Source organism: Thunnus albacares, chromosome 11, assembly GCF_914725855.1.
Source record: "Thunnus albacares chromosome 11, fThuAlb1.1, whole genome shotgun sequence".
Classification (NCBI taxonomy): domain Eukaryota; kingdom Metazoa; phylum Chordata; class Actinopteri; order Scombriformes; family Scombridae; genus Thunnus; species Thunnus albacares.
Genome location: NC_058116.1, coordinates 24,703,836 through 24,724,404, shown reverse-complemented (window position 1 = coordinate 24,724,404; position 20,569 = coordinate 24,703,836). Strand labels below are relative to the sequence as shown.

The 20,569-nt window shown below is 41.6% G+C and overlaps 1 protein-coding gene across 2 annotated transcripts in view; it reads left to right on the top strand.

Annotated features, from left to right (window-relative positions):
• hdac4 (histone deacetylase 4) overlaps positions 1-20,569 on the top strand; it is a 144,732-nt gene that overhangs the window by 53,181 nt on the left and 70,982 nt on the right. Inside the window, exon 3 of one of the 2 annotated variants that reach the window (XM_044366013.1) lies at positions 196-258. In XM_044366013.1, the coding sequence (XP_044221948.1) occupies positions 196-258 (63 nt within the window). Of the gene's footprint in view, positions 1-195; positions 259-19,059; positions 19,333-20,569 lie in introns of those variants that run through there. The other variant, XM_044366014.1, reaches the window with a different exon arrangement.

Below are 20,569 nucleotides of genomic sequence, written 5' to 3'. Positions count from 1 at the left end.
CATTTTCAAATGACAAGAGCACATTTTCCTCTCGTTTCCCACTTCTCTTGTTTTCTCCATATCGCCATTTCTCTTTACTTTTCTGCATTGGGAGCTGTGGACAGATGTTGGTGGTTTCAGTCCACTGAGCAGCTTTGTTTTGATACCATATTGAAGACAATATTTAAGCTCATTTTTTTACTTTTGCTCTGACAGGTGGCTTGACCAGCAAGGAGCAGCCTCTGGAGCTTCTTAAACCGGCTACACTCAACCATTTCGGTAAGACTTTGTGTCATGTGTGGTTTTCAGTCTTACTGCCGTGACTGTTGGGATCCACGCTGCAAATGGTTTTCCATCTGTCACCTAAATCAGTGGCTTTAATTAAAACCTGAATGGACATAAATCTTAAGCACCATGATTACACTGCAGTAGACTAGAAGCCTGAGTGAATCTTATTATGATTGATTAAAGGCCAGTTTAGACCAAAGATTCACGAGACGAGTTGAAACTTAGAACTACTGGCAACGCGCCAGTCTGCAACGTTCTGAAACCTGCCAGTTTACATCAATGCGACTAGATGAGATGGTGTATCATTTCCATAGCAACGACTCTCTGTACTTCCGTTTTAACTGCCGGCTTTTCAGGCTATTTTTTGTAGCTGGATAATTTGTAGTGTCTTAAAATATGAATGAGGATAGTGAGTTACTTGCTACAGTGGCAGTTCTACTATTGATGAAACGACAAAAACATTAAAAAACATGAACCTCTCTTCCCTCCGTCCAAACTCTGCCGTTTCAACCAGCAGACAGTTTGTAACTGACTCGACCAGCTGACTTCGCTGCAAGCTGATCGACTGTTAAAACAGGTGATGTGCCTTTTAGCCGTTCTAAAACCAGCCACTGGCAATTTGGCAAGCCGAGTCACAGGCGAAGCCACCAGTCGGCTTGAATCAAACTGAGATGGACCAGTTTACACCGCCGCAACTTTTCCCTTTAACGTTCTAAACAGGTTTCATCTCGTCGCGGATCTTCGGTTTAATCTAATATGACATCATATAGTGTGTTTGTTTGAATCTCTGCCATAGATCGATTGAACAAAATTGTGATTCAACCTATACCTAGTCCATGAAAGACTGAGCATTTACTCTCCTAAACATGAAGTAACAGGTTAGCTTTTCTGGGAAGTGATGCATTCTCCTCGGTGTTTTGCAAGAGCAGTGATAGTTGCTGTACCCTGGCTGAGCACACAAGCCACAGTTTGACATTGAATAGTGATTTATGAGAATCACAGTGCAAAAAAACACCAGATTGTGTAGATCTGAGTAGATTTGAGTAAACTGTAAACTGTAAACAGAAGAAATTACTTAGATTTTACTTGATATCATATTGGTTCAGGTTCCTCTTGTTTCTAGGTATTAGGTGTTGTTGGTTGGTGTTTCTGGTCTTAATACCAGTACTGACTCTGTTGCCTGCCTACTCAGAGCCTTCAGAAATACACTCACGAAGAGCTGAGTGATTGATGCAGTCATTTCTGATGTGTAATGCTCCACAGGTGATTGCAGGACATCAGTGCTCAATAGGGGATTTGGTGATATCATGGTTGCCTTAGCCGGCTCATGTACGGCTCAAAAATACACTCTGTCAGTGTCTGTTTATGAGGAAACTTATCATTTACTCTTGAGTATGTCATAATTTCCACCAGCTGACACCGCACGTCGTTTTTAGTACATTGCAATGTATAATTCAGTGACCCGCTCCTTTTTAGAACGTACATGTCAGCGCACAAGTGCACGTGAAACGAGACATTTTCTTTGGGACTTCTCGCTCCTGTTGACAGGAACGTGGGATGATCACGCCACATCAGCATGTCATCAACCCACATGCGGTATGTTTGTCCCATGTGGTGCGAGCAAAATGCTGATGCAGCAGTGATGTCACAGATATAGCGGCCAAAACCTGGAGCCATAGCCTGTTAATAGCATGTTTGGTTGCTTGCAGGCATTGACACATGTAACTGCATATAAACACACAGACAGAGGTATACACGTAACACATACAAACATATGTAGTAGGTCATGTAATAGGCTTGGAATTATATGAGGTTTATCTGATTTTAAAAAGTAATAAAACAGTGTTATGCACATTTTCATGGTCTTTTAATGCTATTTTTTGCTTGTGTGGAACATTTGGAGTTTGTACTTACAAGGTCAGCTTTTCAGAAATGAAGAAAATTGAATTATTTACATTGATAACCATGTTTTTTTACATAAAAATAAGGTGTGTAGATGAGATTCATCAGTAATGCAGAGCTAGAATTTCAAAGCATTTCCCTTTGTAAGCTGTGATGATAAAAATGACCAGCCTTTTAATGCCTTTTAGACATTCAACCAACACAGTGATGGTCTATCTAAACACGTGTCACCTGACCCTCCTTCACGACCCCGACCCGGGTTGAACTCTGTTTAGACAACTGCCTTATGTGACCAGTGGTGTTTAACAGGGATTGAAATTAATTCAGTGATATTGACATTTACAAGTCATTTGTGACTGATGAGGTGAGAGAGAAAGCTTGCATGTGTGGGCGAGTGAGCATGTCGAGAGAAGCAGAGAAGTGAAACTGAAACTCAACTTCATTCGGTAATGAAGTGATGTAATTCTATGTAATTCTATGTAATTCTATGGTTTTGAAGTGAAGCGTATAGAACGTCATCGTAAATCACAGCATGGTCCGACGGTGACAACCAGAGATGAACATGTGACAGCTGTCCTTTACAAGTATCTTTTACAATACAGGAACATTCACACAAACAAACAAAACAAGTAAAAGTTAAACTAAATATTTCTCAAACGGCATGTCAGAAACAGATTTACAAATCACATTAATTACAGATTAGATGAACACTGTCTGATATGTAGGACTGGTCCTTTAAAGTCGGTGATGTTGTGTAGCTGCAGCTTTTGAATGGGAAAGGTGACACACATAGATACTTTATATGTTGAGTGTGTTTTTTTTTCTGTAGTAAATTAGACAGAATATCAGTTATATTCAGTTTTTATTCAAATTTATTTGTAGCCTTTACTGACTCTCAACAGGGTTCCCACTGCTTTCTAAATGTCAGCAATATTAAAAGAAATTTTCTTAAAAAAAAATATGGACAAATGGCAGACTCAAGGCATCGCACACTTTCTCTACTATAGCTGGCATGATGAGAAAGTGCAGACACATCTCCGCAATGTGTAGCCAAATCTGAATGATCTAGAGAGGACTTAATCAGCTCAGGTGTTCAGTCTAATACACGGTCTGATCATTGTGTCCTTCAGTGGTCAAATCATTGGACTGAACTGCTTCAAATTAGATTTGGATAATTCAGAGCTGGGTGCAGCCCTAATAATAACTAAACATTTCAATGCCTGCCAAAAAAAAAGGACAACAGCATTTTATTTTATTGGAATAAGTACAATACAATGCTCTATTAACACATTCATGAGATGTGTTAGAATTAATTAACTGGGTGCCAAGAGAAACAATAACACTTCCTGTGTGTGTGTGTTTGTCCTATGTTGCGAAGTCCATTTCAACACAGAACCTAACGAGATGCCAACAGCTGCAGTCGGCGCTGGTGACCTAGAAGTCACCAGTCTGTGTGTGTGTGTGTGTGAGAGAGAGAGAGAGTGTTTGAAAAGTTTAGGATGATCAAAAGTAGAATGAACGTTAATCAGAGAGAATGACTAAATTTTGAAAATTAGGAAGAGAGAGGTGGAGGAGGATGATGAAGACTCAGTGAGGGAGACAGATTTGAGTGCATATTCATCAGGATGACTAAATTCTGCACAGGAGGAGGTACTGTAAGAGGAACAGAAGTCAGCACCTTTCAGAGTCACATCCACACTTAAATGTGAATGTGGGCTGGAGTATGGCGTTTAATTAGTTTCGAAACCCCGTGCACATAAAAACCAGGCACGTGCACGTGATGCGAGCACACGGAACAGTATCTGCGAGCGGAAAAGCATCCTCGCAAGAGAGTGTTTCAGCTCTGTGTGCACAAGTGCATTCCCGTGAGCACGGGACTGTGACGAGCACGAGCTCCACCTTCCTTACACGCTCGCGACCGCTCAACACTCGCTTGCTCGTCAAGTTGACTTTTGAAACTTTGAAGGAGGGGATGGAACCACTTAGATTACTGACCGTGACCTTTGATTGGCTGTTTGCTTTGATCACGGACACAGTCGAAGACAGACAGTCGCCTGAGAGAACAAATGGAAACATAAATAATGATATTAAGCTGATGATTCTCCATTATTTCACCACTTACACTTATGAAAAAGTGTTACGCATCATAGCAAAAGCCTTAATGCTGTTTAAACCCACTTTTGGATTCTTTAAACCTTTATTTTGCTAATGAAAACAGAAAAAAAAGATGATTTCACTGATATTTCTCCATCCAGACCACATTAGACCAGGTCTAGAACAAAAACCACTATACTTAGTCCTGTCAAATCAGGACTAGATTACCAAGAAGACTCCAGAGAGTCATTAAAACCCACTTTCAGATTTGTGAAACCTTTATTATTTTTGTGAAAACACAATAAAGGGCAATTTCACTAATCTTGTGGAAAGCAATTCACAGCAAGATTTAACATCTCTCCATTTTGTTGCTTACGGCCGTGTAGAGTTCCTCTTTCTCACTTCAAAACAAAGGTAGAAAAGTTATTTGGATAGGAAAAAAGTGGTGAAATCGCCCCTTTTTTCAATTTTCACAAATCTTAAACTTAATGACTCACCAGAGTCTCCCTGGTTATCTTATCCAGTCTAAGTATAGTCGTTTTTGATCAGGACTCAGTCAAATGTGGTCTGGATGGAAAATTTTCATAAGCAAAATAAAGGTTTCTCAAATCTGAAAGCGGATTTTAACAGCGTTAAGGATTTTGCTGCGATGCCTAACACTTTTTCATAAGCGTAAGTGATAGAAAAACAGAGAATCAGCTGCTAAATATCATTATTTATGTTTCCTTTTGTTCCCTCAGGTAAGTGTCTGTCTTCGACTGTGTCAGTGATCGAACCAAACAGCCAATCAAAGGTCACAGTCAGTAAAAGTGACGAATCAAAGGAGCTGACTGTCTTTTCCATCCCCCACCTCCAAAATCTCAAAAGTTAATTTGTCAAGCAAGCAAGTGTTGATCAGTTGTGAGGGCATAGGAAGGGTCAAGCTTGCGTTCTTCACAGCCCCGTGCTTGTGCGAGGACGCTTTACCTCCTCGCGGATACTGTTCTGTGCGCTCATTGACGTGCCGGGTTTTTATGCGCGTGGGTTTTGAAACTAATTAAACGCCATACTGGAGCATCTGTTTGTATCTGCGATTGCACAAGTGACATTAGGAGAGGGAGTGAAGACTAGACAAACATGTATGGATGGGCGTGTGTGTGTGTTAATGTGTGTGTGTGTGTGTGTGTACAAGCATGTATCTGAGAATCCCACTGTATAGGCTAAACAAGGCTCTTTCTCCCTAAGCCAAAACAGCTTTCTCCCACTCTGCACAAATTAGCAGCAGCCCACGCTCCACTCACACATAACTGTCAGAGCACAGACGCTGCAGGGAGTGAGGAGGAAGGAGGGGAAGGTGAGAGAAGCGACGAAGAAGGAGGGGAAAGAGAGGAAGAACAAATTGGGAGAAGAGGTTTCGGGAAAGTAGAAGAAAAGAGGGAAGAAAGGAGCAGAAGTGGTTTTGTAGCTCACAGAGAAGGGCTTCGTCATGGCTGCTTTCATCAGGGCCTGGTGTGCGGCATCGGTAATCGTCAAGAAACGTGACAGTTGTCTTTTATAGTCTTTTAGTCTTAAGGCTTTGTGCCCGTGTCCAGTTTCTGTCTGCACAGCGCTGATATTAAGGCTTAGCAGCAGCAGCATGTGAGGCGGCGAGCAAGTTGAGAGCGAGTAGGATGAAGAGCTGTTCACACAGGAAGTGGCAGACCTGTTGGCCAGCTTCTATCTTCTGACTGAACAGCTTATCTTTATTTAGACTTTTCAATTATCTATGAGCACTTAAGAACCCGACAGAGGGGGGAGGGAGGGGAGGAGTAGGTAGAATATATGCAATGAATAGAGGTGAGGTGGAGACGGTAAAGGAGGGGGAGAGAGAGAGAGAGATGGGAAGAGAACGGCAATTTGAGGAGAAGAGTGCCTGAATAAGTAGAAAAAGAGGGATGAGGAAAGGCACATTATGCAAATATCAGTAGGCTCATTACCATTTCAAAACTCTGGAAAGGAAACCACAAAAAGTGGAGAGAAACATATTTTTGGACCCTCAGCATATCATCTCTCTCCCTCCTCTCTCTCTCTATATCTCTCTCTCATACACACACACACACACACACACCCCGCCACCACCTCCCTCTCTTGCTGCTTCACTCAACTCCTCTTTCTCATTTCTCAGTGTGTGATTTGTATTTCGGCGCTCGCTTGGCCATTTTACATGTTCAGTCAGCTGGACTACACACTCTACACACTATCTCCACTTTATTATGTTGACCTTTTCCAGTATTGTGTAGGACCTCCCTTTGTCCCTAGAACAGCTCGAATTCTTTGTGGCATGGATTCAACAAGGTGCTAGAAACGTATTCTTAGAGATTCTGCTCCATGTCGACATCATAGCATCCTGCAATCGCTGCAGATTTGTCGCCTTCACGTGAGGGCTGCAATTAACGATTATATTTATCATCAGCTAATCTGTATAAGATGTTAAAATTGTGAAACAGTTGCATTCACAATTTGTCAGAGCCCATGGTGATGTCAGAGAATATTGTTGCTCAGAGAATATTTTGCCTTTTTGTTTGAAACATTCTAATTATTCGATTACCAAAATAGTTGCAGATTCATTTTCTTTGACTAATCGTTGCTTAACATTCATGCTGTGAATCACCTGTTCCACTTTAACCCGAAGATGTTATATTTGATTGAAATCTGGTGACTGGAGGGCATCGAAGTTCACCGAATTTATTGTCATGTTTGTGGAACCAGCCTGAGATGACACAGAAGATGTGTGGGCTGTGGTCATAATTGGATGCACATGGTTGGCAACAAATCTCAAGTAGGCTGCAGTATTTAAATATCCCTCTGTCGGTATTAAAGGATAGGTTCACATGTTTTTAAGTTGATTTTCGAACTAGAAGAAGACATTGGAAAAGCCCTAAAGCTCCCAATTTCATTGAATGGATTAATTTGTTAACTAAATCACTGTCCTATGAAATGATGTTAATCAGAAGATTAGAGATATATGACACAGATAGAAATGAAATGTGGGAGAATTTCCTTGTTTTTCAATTAGTTTCTCAAGTTTTCTTTCTTTTTCTCCTTTTCATGTCTATGTTGTTGTGTTTTCAAACAATAGTTGGGTGTCCATACCGGCCATTACAGTTCTGTATTAAAATGCGTTCCAAACTATCTAACTAAACTTGTCAATAATAAGTATGCATGAACAATGAGCAGCTCAACAAGAAAAAACTGTCCGAGGGAAACACAAAGAATTGAACTTTACAGGGTACCCACCTGGTTTTACGATCTCAGTCTGCTGAGTCAAAACCTGTTTCAGTGTTTATATGGGCACCTGACTATTGTTTTAAGTCAGACTTAAAATAGCCAACGCATGCCAAGAAAATACTACCCACACCTTTCACAACCACCAGTTTGAATGGTTGACACAAGGCAGGATGTAGCCATGGATTCATGTTGTTGATGTCTAATTCTGATCCTGCCATCTGCGAGTCAACGCAAAAAAATCGAGAGTCATCAGACCAGATGATGTTTTTTTTAAATTCCTCTACTGTGGAGTGGAAGCCAGGGCTCCTATATCCCTTCCACGTCAGAGATGTTTTTCTGCATACCACTGTTTGAGTTACTGTTTCCTTCTTGTCAGCTCGAACTAGCCTGGCCTCTTCTCACCTCTCTCAATAACAAGGCATTTTGGCCCACAGAGCTGCTGCTCGCTGGACAATTTATTTTATATTTTGCACCATTCTCTGTAAAACCCCGTAGACTGTTGTGTGTGAAAATAGGAGGTTTTGAGATATTTAAACAACAACTTGAACTCTTGAACCATTCTTCACTGAGCTGCTCCCATGTAATTGGCTGATTAGATAATTAAATTAAAGGTATACTACGCAGGATTTTCCTAAATAATGGATGGACTCAATCAACATTTATGACCCCCTAGAAGTGTGTGGCAGTGTATTTATCTAGGGAGACTCTGCCCTCTGCCTATATTTTCTTATTTTCTTATCGTTTTACTGTGTTCGGGATGCTTCTGGGCGTCAACCTTTGGGCAGTGGGTGTGTAAGCCCCGAGCCAATAACAGCGCGCAGGGTGTGAGGTCGGGGACTCATAGCGTAGCAACCAGGTTACATCGCCGTCTCTGTCTCTCTCATCCACTCCGCTCTGCTCTCTGTCTCTGTGTCATGGATGTATAAAGAGCCGCTGGTCTGTGTGTCTGCTTTATCTACACACATTTTAAACACGCCGAGATGTGCCGAGTATCACCTAAGACGAACGATCTCCGGAGTCGGGCCGAAAACGTGTCCGACCCGCCTCCGAGTGGGTTGCGGTGATGTCTCGTTGACCACGGCCATCTCCTGCTTCTCTCCCGCTGTGTTGTGAGACTCAACTCACATCTGCGCCCGAGACCAAAGAGAAAGCATGTTTTTTTTAAAAGCCTCTGTGTGTTCAGCTCTCAGTACTTTTATAGAAAATGAATCTCTGTGGTTTGAAGTTCAGTTTCTCTCATGTGTTTCTGTTTGTACATTTAGATATCCGCTTTATTTTACTGCTCCTTCGCGTTCAGCCGTGTCGGAGCCAGAAGTTACTGCGGATAAAAATATTTCCTGCTGCTGCTTCATATTAAAAGCTTTCTACTGACAAACTAACAGAGGGCTTTTAATTAATAAGAACTTATAGGAAATTTTTACAGTTACTTTGACCACTAGTCACAGCCTGCTGCTTTCAACTCAAGACAAGTGCATCATCAGTTAAAGACACACCTTCTGTTGTAATGGATATGCAAATTCCTGTCGTGCTGGGCTGACACGCCGAGTCAAACCAAGTCAAGCCAAGCCAAGCCAAGCCAGCACATGTGTACGGAAAAAAGCCTATAACTCGCTCGACCAGCCAGGGAGGAGGGGCCGACTTTGAATGCTGTGCGTTTACAGACACCAACCAACAAAATCCTTCATAATGTACCTTTAACGAGCAGGTGTACCAGCAAAAACGGTGTCATTTAAAACATCGATTTCAAACTTACTTCCTCACTTTTGATTGGTTCGCACATTCTCAAAACTCACAGCTCTGAAGCTTCAAAGGAGGCAGGGCATTTAGTGAATTATTGATTTCTGGGTTCTTTTTCTCGTGATTTTTTTAAAGAAAGTGATGAACTGTCAGCGCCTTTTCTGAGAAGACAGAACTGTGATAACACCGTCTGCAGTTATTCTCCTCTATTTCCGCCTTGCTTTGAATCTTTGGTGTGTTCCAGAGGACACCCCGTCTGTAGGTCACCATGACCGCGTGAAGACACTTGTCTGTCGGCCAGGCCCCTGCTGCCTCGCTCCCTATTCACTGGAAAATCTAGTTTTGTGGACATGTGTGTGCGCGTGACTGAATGCTTGACCTTAAATCTGACATTGTAAAAATGTGTTTTTGCGTTTGCTCTCACCCTGTTAATATAAAAGAACATGCCCTACACATGGAGGGGGGGGGGGGGGGGGGGGGGGTTAAGTCGGTAGATCATTCACTCGTGTAACAAGCCTTATTTTCACTCTTGCTTGTCATCTGCTTCTCTTTTTCTCTTTTCTGTACACAATCCCAACTATTTCTGCTTTTACTGCAGTTGATGCTCAAACTCTCATGGGGAAGAAAATCTCCCCCCCCCGCCCCCCCTCAAGATAAAGTAGTATCTATGGTGAGTCAAAACATTAAGTTACTTTTGAATCATAGTTCAATAAAAATGTACCAAATTCTCGGTTTTCCAACAAATAATTTCACTTATTCAGCTTAAAAGCTGCAACAAGTTCTCATGTTGCAACATAATTAAAGTGTACAGCACTGAAGCATTATAATCAAGCATAATCATTAATTATCATAACAAATTCTTTGCCCTCCTATTGGATCGTAGTCCTAATTAAAGATTCAAAAGATTGTATTGAATTTTAGTCACTACACTACACTTCATCAATGACCACCATCAGCACCTGCAGCACTTCACCACCTTTCCAAGACAAGACAATCTGTTTTGAGCGCACACCACCCTCAAGCCCGGGTGCCAGTTCCCCAGATGGGCCCCCAAAGCCCCCCCCTACCACCCCCACACACTCTCTGACCTGGCATGGATTCCCCCTGCCCGGTGCCAGTTTGGTGTAGGCCGGAGTCGGTGGGCAGCTGCTTCTTTTCTGCTCAGCCACCATCGGGCTCACACACACACACTCACACACTAACAACCATGTCAAAGTCATTGCCCAAGGGATGTTTCCAAATGGTTCTCTTGAACTTCTGATGAACTGAAATATAATCTCCGCTGCTTTGCTTTTTCTTCTCTCCTTGAATTTATCTTTCTATTTCTCCTCTGTGTAATAGTTTCAGAATAATTTACCTGCATTTGAAATCAAAGTGGAAGCCAACAACATGTACGATGTAGTGAAGCAATAGGTTTAAGATAGCATGCTGGAAAAAAAAAAAAAACCTGAAGCTATCAGAAAGCAGAGGTGGGATTGAATTTGATCCTGAGAGAAAGATTGGAGTTATAAAGGGAATACAAGATAGTGTACCATTACCTAATTATATCTACAGACGTAGCCTGAGGTTGTGGCCTTCATGTCAACCCTGTTACAAATAGACATGCACTCTCTCTCACACACACACACACACACACTCTTCACATTCACGTCTAAAAAAAATATGGTAGAGTGCTCAGAGCCAGACTTGTTTTTGTCTTCCAGCAGAGCAGGCAATGCCTTAACCTACTTTGTCTGCATCAGTGCCATTATCCTGACAGCCATAGCAGGTTGGACTATGCGTGTGTGAGAGTTTGTCTTTGTGTGGATGTTGCGGGAGCGAGAAAGATTTTTACCATGTCATGAATTTTGCATATAAAACAGTGTGTTTTGCTATGTTGGCTGACTGGCTTGGCTTTCCAAGACCTTGTTGTCTGGAGAGTGAGATTGTATTTGTCAATGCAAAATTCTTTAAAAGTTGATTTGTTAGAGCATTTTTTTTTTTTTTTTTTGCTCTCATACAGTACAGAGACATGCTTCAAACAAAACGTTGTGTTTGTGTATCCACCTTTTAATGCAGTAGCTCTTGTTACTCACAGCAATCAGACTATAGGTTAAAAGTTAGCATAGTTGTATCTGCATACAGTCGTGGCAGTCAACTTTAATGACAACAAGGATAAAAATTTACAATAAGATCAGATAAGACAAGAGTTTTGCAATATCTCTCTATGCACGTGTTCACACCAGTGAGTTGCGTGTGAAATAGGTGGGGCTGGAAGCTTGTCCTCTTGATCGTTAACCAATAAACGAGCATGAGCATACCGTGGCACCGCAGGGTAATATAAAATTGTATCAACTATATGCCAATAACTTCTTTTGTCAGGGACTCAAGATGCCTTGCAATTGGTCAACAGCGCAAAATTTGTGTGTTAAAGTTTATCAAAGTTGATTGATTTACCTCCACAAACAAATCCACTGATTGCAGCAATTCTATTGAAAGTAATTGAAGCTGGTGAGACTGGACCATATGTCCCAGTAATTAGTCCAAATACCCATTGCCATATCATGTGGGAGGATGGAGTGGTAACCTTCTGCTATACTAAGATATTCCAATCAAATTATAAACTACTGTGACTGCAGATTTTAGTTTGCTTGGCGTTGACTTAGTTGATACATACCCTTACTACATTTTTAAGGCAGATGTCTTTGTGGCTTCAATATCTAGGGTGGAACACCAACAGGTGATACTATCAGCAGGCAGTTATCTGAATTGTTTTTCCGCTGTCATGCTCGGTAATAAGTAATATTATAATACCAAGTAATATTATAATGGCGTACCACATACAGTTGTAGTTTTTACAATGATTGATGTAAGATATTGGAAGTTAGGTATCTGCATGTTGCACAGTGGGATTGTTTATGTGCAGATGGATATTATGTACATTTGACGCCAGCCACGCTTTGCTCTTTCAATTCCTCTTAAACTCACTTGTTAATGCAGAGGTGTGTTTTGTAAAGGCTGTTAAAAGCCCTGGCAGAACCACATGGATCCAGAAGAGTCCTCCATCTATTATGGATGACCACTCCAAGGTTCAGACCTTTTGCTTTGCACTCGTAAAGGGTTTTTCTAGCTTCAGACCAACAACCCCACCGTGACCAGAGGCTAGTCTTCCCCAGTCCGGGAAGAGCAGTTCATTACAGCCAAGCCCACGGCCTAATGGCTACAGCATGGCCGTCAGTGAAAGACTATATTTTACCACAAACTCATTTAAGAGAAGAAATAGACCATGTTTGCTGGCTGCAGTCTGTCCGTACTCGTTTTCTAAGTGGGGTCAACTTGCAAGAAGTCATTGAGAAGAGATTTAATATTTGCGTAACTGGAAAAATAAGTTTTAAGCTCGAGATTAGACTTCTTCTTCAACTACTGATGAACTAAATAAACAAACCAGCCTACACAGATATCCCATCAAACCCAGACGATTGTTTAAAGTGAAGTAAAAGAGACACAGATGAAGGAAATGCCAAAGATACTGTGTATCACTATTGGATTAGTTGAATATGTTTTACTTTTTCCAGACAGGCTGCTTTTACTTAGTGTTTATCCTTTGTTTTTGTTCTGTAATCACTTTGAAATACCTGGATCCGCCCTCACTGTCGATGCAATCCTCCATTTATATCCGAGACCATCTTTACAGGCTGTACTGCGGTAGCTCTATGTCTGTTTACATCTACAGGAAATACTGATAAGGCCCGTTTTAGGCAGGTTGCTATAATCTGCACTCTGTCCATAAAGAAGTTGTGGGTCTAGCTGTAGTGCACAGAGGGCATTCATGTGACCCATGTGATTTTTAAGTGCACAGGGAGAAGTGTGGTAAGCTGACATCTTTCATAAGTCCAGTTTAGCATCGCTGACAGCTAATGGCTCTCTGTCTGCTGCAAGCTCGGCGCAGACTGGGAAGGCATTACCATTGAGACGGAAGGAGAGGGTGTAAAATATGAATGAACGGAGCTCCCCAAAGCACCCAGGAGCGTAAAGCATCTCTCTTTCTTACCTTGTCTGGTTTTGAAGAAGCTGTTTTGAAGCTTTGGATGTTTTGAGGTCCTTCTCAGAACAGTTAGTGGCTGATTCCTCTTGTAGGTTTTTTTTTTTCTTCTTTTTTTTTTGTAGAGCTTGTTACCTCATGTAGATCAGATTGGCAGCCTTAAGCAAACTTGAGGGTTGTGTGAACTCCTTTTGTGTGTGTCTGTGTGTGTGTGTGTGTATGCGCACATGAAGGTTGTAGAGCAGGATTCAACACCAATTTATTTTTAGGCAGGTATAAAACAGAACAAATGAAAGGAGTCTGTATTTAACTGCATACATTGGCAGTTCTGTGTTTGTTATTCTTGCATGCAGAAGGCTGTGTTTGGGTATGTGCCAGTGTACAATGCACTGGCTTTTTCCTCTGTACATGTGCATGTGTGTGATTTATTGTTCCATGACATAAGAAATGCCTATTCAAGGTTCAAACCAGGTGTTGCTCATAAATCATAATAGGGGTTGGCAACACGGTTCAAATTCTCTATCAACCTGTTTAATTTTATATCATTATATATACTTTGATATAGTTGATTTTCTGGAAAGGTGTTTGCAAATCACTTTATAGACCAAATAACCAGAAAATACTCCACAATTCTTCAATTCATTGCCAATTTATCTGAAACATTGCCAACAACAGCCCAATACACAGATTCCAAACCTGGGTGTTTTTGAGGTGTTTAACATGACTATTATATTTTCACTCTTCTAATCTCTTCTTGTCCCCCTCATAATATAACTGTATAATATATTTTACCTCTTCAGGCCTCCCATACAACAAACCAATACTACAAGCCAATAAAGTTGGAAAACACTGGCCTAACACAACCAGAGGTATATGGTATCACTCTCTCTCTCTGTGTAGACACAGCTCAGCAAAATCTTTTTTTTTTCCACTGTAGATATCATCATATTGGACAATCATGCCCTATTGAGTTATAACAATGTTTTACTGTAGGTGGTTCACTAGTTAATTGTCTTTTAGCCAAATGTGTGTATGTGTGTGTAAGAAAACAGCTCACAGGTTTTACCGCCACGTCATTGATTCCTGTTGCTTCCCGTTTCTTCATAAATATGACGCACAATCCACATCCTCATTTCAAACATATCTGCAAGCCTCAGTGAACACGACATTTAGTGCACCTGGTCACTTAATCTTTGGGGGGAGACTACATAACTTCTTTAAGAGACACACCCGCTGATTATGAAAACTGTGTTATCAATGGACTTTTTTTCAGATATTCTTTTTTTGTATCGTCGACATATTTAAAGCAACAGAGAGCGTTTAGCTGTGGGGGCACTGGCAGATACATTCTCTCCTTTTCAGCAGTGTTTTATATCATTGTTAATGAAGACATAAGATGCTACAGAAACAGTGGCTTCTCATATTCTCCGTCAATATTAGAAATTCATCGCGATGTCTCTCTTTGTTTATATTTGACAAAGAAAGGTATTGAAAAAGGATTATTTTAGGACGGTTAATGATTGTTTTGAATAGAAGTTTCAAATTTAGCATCTGTATTTTGAGATTCTCAGCGGTATTAATCAATGGGACAGTGTGCAGAGAGAGAAAGAGCGATGTGAAGGAGGGGGTGGGGGGTGTTGGGGGGGGGGGTAAGGGGGGTTGCAGAGAGAGTGCGTGTGTATTATAAATAACCCAAATCAATAATAAACGACACAGTATCTCACATATTTGGAGTCGAGTCTGTGGTTCTCAGGGGAGATGGATGAAAAAAAGCAACCCACCATCCCCCCCCCCCCCCCCCCCCCCCCCCCCCCTCTGTCACTATGGAGAGGAGGGGGAAGACAAGAGCATAAGAAGGTTCAAAAATAAGAGCTGCTGTCTTTTTTTTTTCCCCCTCCTGAGCATGAACTAGCTTGTGGTTATGGTTTGCATGCATGCTTGTGTGTGCGCATATGTGTGTGTGTGTGTGTACATTACGAGGCGGACGCCGTCCATTACTTATTCATCAGTCCTGTCTGCCTGGCTGCCACACTGTGTACCTCAGCATGCCTTGCAATCATTATGCCACATGCATTATTTAACGCACACGCACACGCTGACTCTGAGGCAGATAGCTACATGAGCTATTTATCTCGGATATGCTCACTTATCGCCTTGTCTGCTTCTCTCACAGGCTGATACAAATAACTGCACAAGCCCTCTTTCACATAGACATCCATCGCTTCGTCTTTAGGTCACACATCGCCCTGCACACGAGTTTTCATACACACTCGTTCATTCACAAGTTTTCATAAGATGTGCAACACATACCCTACACTTATTAAGTCACTGATATACTCCAGGTCCATGCACATGTCTCTGCACATACTACATGTGGTGTCTGTGCACGAGGACTTGATGTGTAGTCGGTGTTCTCGTTGCCATGCGCGGGGTGCTTGTGGACGATGAAATCACTCGAGCCCTCACAGCTACGTGGATATGGATATAATTTGGGCTTTTATTTATGTAGGGCCATGAGCTCGGGACAGTGCACCTTTACAAGAACTGACTGAGCTATAGAAAAGAGGAATTAGACTTCCTGTGATTCACCAGCCTAAGGAAAGGAGAACAGCACCCGATGAGAGCTCTGAGGATGAAGAGGCCAGAGCTCAATAGCCTGACTGCCACCAAACAAAGCAAAATACAATCTATAGATGAATGGATTGTGTCGGATTAAAGCATGCAAAGCGACAGTTTGGATTTATTTACTACAATACCGGTCTTCAATATGAAAATTTACATTTTGGCAGGGAGTCTAATTCACAGAGATCTGAATGCTTGTCCTAATAAAACAAATGTGAACAGCAGCAAACAGTCTCGGCTAATAAAAAAATAAGCCACAACAGCCACAAGTCTAAAACAAAACATTTGAACCATTTACTACAGGATGCTGTCGGCAGTCTGAGGGAGGACTTTGACAATCCCTGGTATAAGGAAATTCACTTTGATTGCTTGCATGATACACAATTTAAACATGCACCAATCCAACTTCTCTCCTCCCAATAACAACTCCAATCGGATACCAGTACTCTCTTTAGCTCAAATTTAAAAATTGTATACATGACTACATGGGGAATCATTTATGGTAACATGAGGCCAAGTGTCGCCGTTCACTGAGGTCATACTCCAGCTGATTGCGGAAACAATGATATATTTTTTTTAAACGACTCTGGCAAAGAAACTGTATTAATATGGATCAGTTATGTCACGGATGACACACGATCAGCTTAATAAGGTCAACATCTGTGCCAATCCCAATCTGGTGTATTGGATTAGTACATCTTTACTGTAATTTATGTTTTTTTTTTTTCTATGTACTATAACAGGGGCCAAAAACATGCTTCCCCCCCCTTGTTCTTTTGTTGTTTGACAAGCTGCTGGCTCGCTGCCACTGATCTTTGACCATGTCGCTACCTAATCTTACGTCCATGGCATGCATCAATGTTTACCTCAGAGTTCACGCGGTGCTCTACTGCTCAGTCTGGTCACTGCCCTCCCTGCTAGTGATTCTCCCTGTGCTAAAAATGAAGAGGTGTTTGTGTGTGTGTGTGTGTGCGTGTGTATATGCCATTGTGGTTTGGGCTCAGTAGCATTAGCCGTTATCAGTGTCATGGCTGCATGAAGCTTAGCTAAGCCTTTGACGTCAACGCCACACAACAAGCTGATAATGCAGACTTTTATCGCAGCCAGGTGTGTGGGTGTGTTGTCTGATCAAATAAAACTTCCTGGATTCTATGCTGAACTTCAAAAATAGCTGGGGAAAACACATGCCACACACACACACACACACACACACACCTGGAAGCACACACAAATACACACACACACGCCACACAAATTAGATGAGGAGATGTATGCATACAATTACTGTGTTTACATGCACTTGAATAATCTGATTATTGTCGGGTGTCTGAGGTAAGCAGATTTTTGTAAACAGCGTGTACTCAAGCGACCCAGTATCCCTTAACTGCAGCAAGTCTTCCAAATGAAATGACCACACAGGTCGTTTGAGCGGGAAGTGAGCAGCAGTCTCCTGCAGCAAAGTCCACCAAGTCCACTTTTTTTTTTTTTGTGAGTTAGGATCTAACCAGCCGCCCAACCCACCCCCTCCTAATATGGAAATTGGTCACCTTATGTAGACGTCATCTGAACTGCGCCACATCCGTGGGTCATAATTACTACGGCTGCTAGATGCTATCTGTAACTCAAAGGTAACTGTAGGTTGTTTTTGGACTGACATTACGACCTACTGTGTCGTTTTTCTTGAGAGGACTGGCTCCTTAACCGAGGTATGGATTAATGAGAAAAGTCTGGTTCATTTTACTACTTTTGCTAGAAAGCCAGGTTTTAAGTTATCAAGATTTTTTTTACACGTGTACATTTGCGTTAAACTATTTCTGTGGCAGCAGCGAGATACAAGAAAAGATCATAACGTCGTGCCTCATACAGTCCAGAATATTTAATTGCAAGTCTCACGAAATCCGAAAGTAAAACTAAACAAATAGCTCGCCTTATCTCGGTTATTTCTTCGACTGCGCCGATTTTATATCTCGATGACTCGTCATGAGCCGCGGGGGGAAAGAGAGGCGCTGTAGAGGGTGTGGCGTTCTCACTCCAACCCGCAGTATTTTGTCGCTTTATTCGCCCACTATTCACACCTCAGTGAGTCCCTGTTTCTATTTACCATCATTAGCTGAGTATCAAACTAACCGCTGATATGACAGCAAGACACACGTCAGGTGCCCGGAGGAGCACTTGTCATTAGCGGGCTCTGATGCCCCCTCGATAGACGAGTCCTTTAACCGCCCTAATTGGTCGTCATTATCATTCAGTCCAAACCTCATCACTCATCTGTAATGCACTTCTCCAGCCTCCGTATAGAAATCTGCATCTCTCCTTGTTTGTTATTGTTCTCATGTTCTTTCTAGTGATAACCTTTTTCTTATATTTTTAAAATTTGTATGTATTTAGTTGCTTTAGTGCTTATGCTTCTTTACCCCAATCACATCCTTTCTTTGTAATATACAGTATATTTGTAATATACACCCCCAGCTGCTCTTCAATCTCAGAATATACAACGTTAATACTTCAATCATGTCATTTCTGTTTTAAAAACTGTAAGCATGAACCCATAAAGCTCATAGGTGCTAACATTTGCTACATTGAAGTTGGACAACCAGCAACTACGTGTTTGCAGAGTCTTCAGTGGTTGTACAGTATCCATTATCATCAAATCTACTTCACAACTGTCTTTGCTGTTGGGCTGCTGGTGTGTAGGAGGGCTTCAGATAGCCACAAATGTGTGTGTGTGTGTGTGTGTGTGTGTGTGTGTGTGTGTGTGTGTGTGTGTGTGCAACAAGTAACACACATCAACAAATAGGAGCAAGTACAAAATTTAGCACTATTCAATCCAAGAATAAAAAAAAAAAAAGGAGGTGGATGAAAGCACAGAGTTTGTCTAGTCAAATGAGGATGTGGTCACAATCTTAACAACCTCTGTCTCTCTGCCGATCAGTGAGTTAGGAGGCAGAAAAAACTAGAGACTCCCATAAAATGCTCAACATGCCTGAGACTGCCCTCTGATGTCACCGAGAGCGAGAGAGAGAGAGAGAGAGAGAGAGAGAGAGAAGGAGAGAGAGAGAGTGGGCGGGGACCAGAGGAGCAGAGGGAGGGAGAGAGAGAGAGAGAGAGAGAGAGAGAGAGTGGCAGCCGGAGGGCAGACCAAAGCACGTCAGTGAGAGAAACAGAGAGAGAAGCGGTAGAGACGGAGAGAGTGTGAAAGACAGGGAGGGAGAGAGAGAGATCCGTTCTTACTACGAAAAACCAGGTCGGTCTGCTGTATCCGGCGCCGCAGCGGACTTTACAGCTCTGTTCAGAGTTGCACTTTTTTTTTTGGCTACGAGCACACACTTTCTCTCTCTTTCTCAGACACTGTACACCACACACACACACACACACACACACACACACACAAACACACACACACACAAACACGCAACAACCGGACAGCAAGGCACAACTGATGGGTAAGAGCTCTTGTTGTTATCCGTGGATCTCTTGTTTGTTTGGATGTGCAGTTTTATTGAGCTGGTTATGTTTTTTTGTTGTGTAAAGGATCATTTAGTGCTTGCGCGAGCACTGATTGTTTGCACATTTAGTTGGTGTGTGCGTGTGTGATCACCAGTCGTGCGTGAGTGTTTATAGTCACTTATCTAGATATGTTAATGAGTAACCTATAAGTGTTCACATGAGGAGTATCTGTTTACGTGTGTGTGTTTGTACATGTTCATTTGGTGTGTGGGTGTGCAGCTTCGAGTAGTGACAGTGTTTATTGAATGGTACTGATGTATGGAGACTCTCGCTCAGCACCACTCAGCGCAGCATTTAACTGAATGGAGCAGATGGCAGCGGCTGCGTCTGTCCCTCCCCGCAGCTTATTGTGTACATGCGTGTGTTTGTGTGTGTGTGTGTTTGTGTGTGTGTGTGTGTGTGTGTGTGAAAGCTTCTGTTTTTTTATTAATACAATGTGGGGTTTCAGAACACATTTTCACTGTTGATCGCTCAACAAAACGTTAGCTAGAAAAAAAAAAAGTACATAAAACTGTTTCATCCTCTCATCAAAATATTGAGAAGTACGTGAGGTCACTATAGAGTAAAAGCTGTTTTTTCATGGATTAGATATCTGTGCTAGATTACATTTTTTATCTCTCTCATAGTGAGTTTAGTTTGCATTTTGGTCGGTGGCCAGCGTTCATGCAGTGTCACCATGTGGCTCGTTATGTCTCTTGTCTTGGTTTAGTTGTTGTGTCTGTACTGAACGTCTGTATCCCAGACTGACAGATGAGCTTGAAAATCACAAAGTTGGAACAGAGTAGAAGAAGTAGTTTAGAGCTGCAGTGATTAGTCAGTTAATCAATTAGTAGGAGGACAGAAAATTCATTGCTGAAATGAATCATTTTGAGTCATTTTTTTAAGAAAAAATGGTAAAAATCTCTGTTTTCAGCTTCTTAAATGTGAATATTTTCTCATTTCTTTATATAGTTAGATAGTAAACTGAATATTTTCGGGTTGTAGACTGTTGATTTGGGACAAAACAAAACATGTTAGGTTGCATCTTGGGCTTTGGGAAACATTGATTGACATTTTTCCACAATTTCTGACATTTTAAAGACCAAACAACTAATCGATTAATCAAGAAAATAATCAACAGATTAACTGAGAATGAAAATAATTGATAGTTGCAGCTTTAAAGTAGATGGAAAA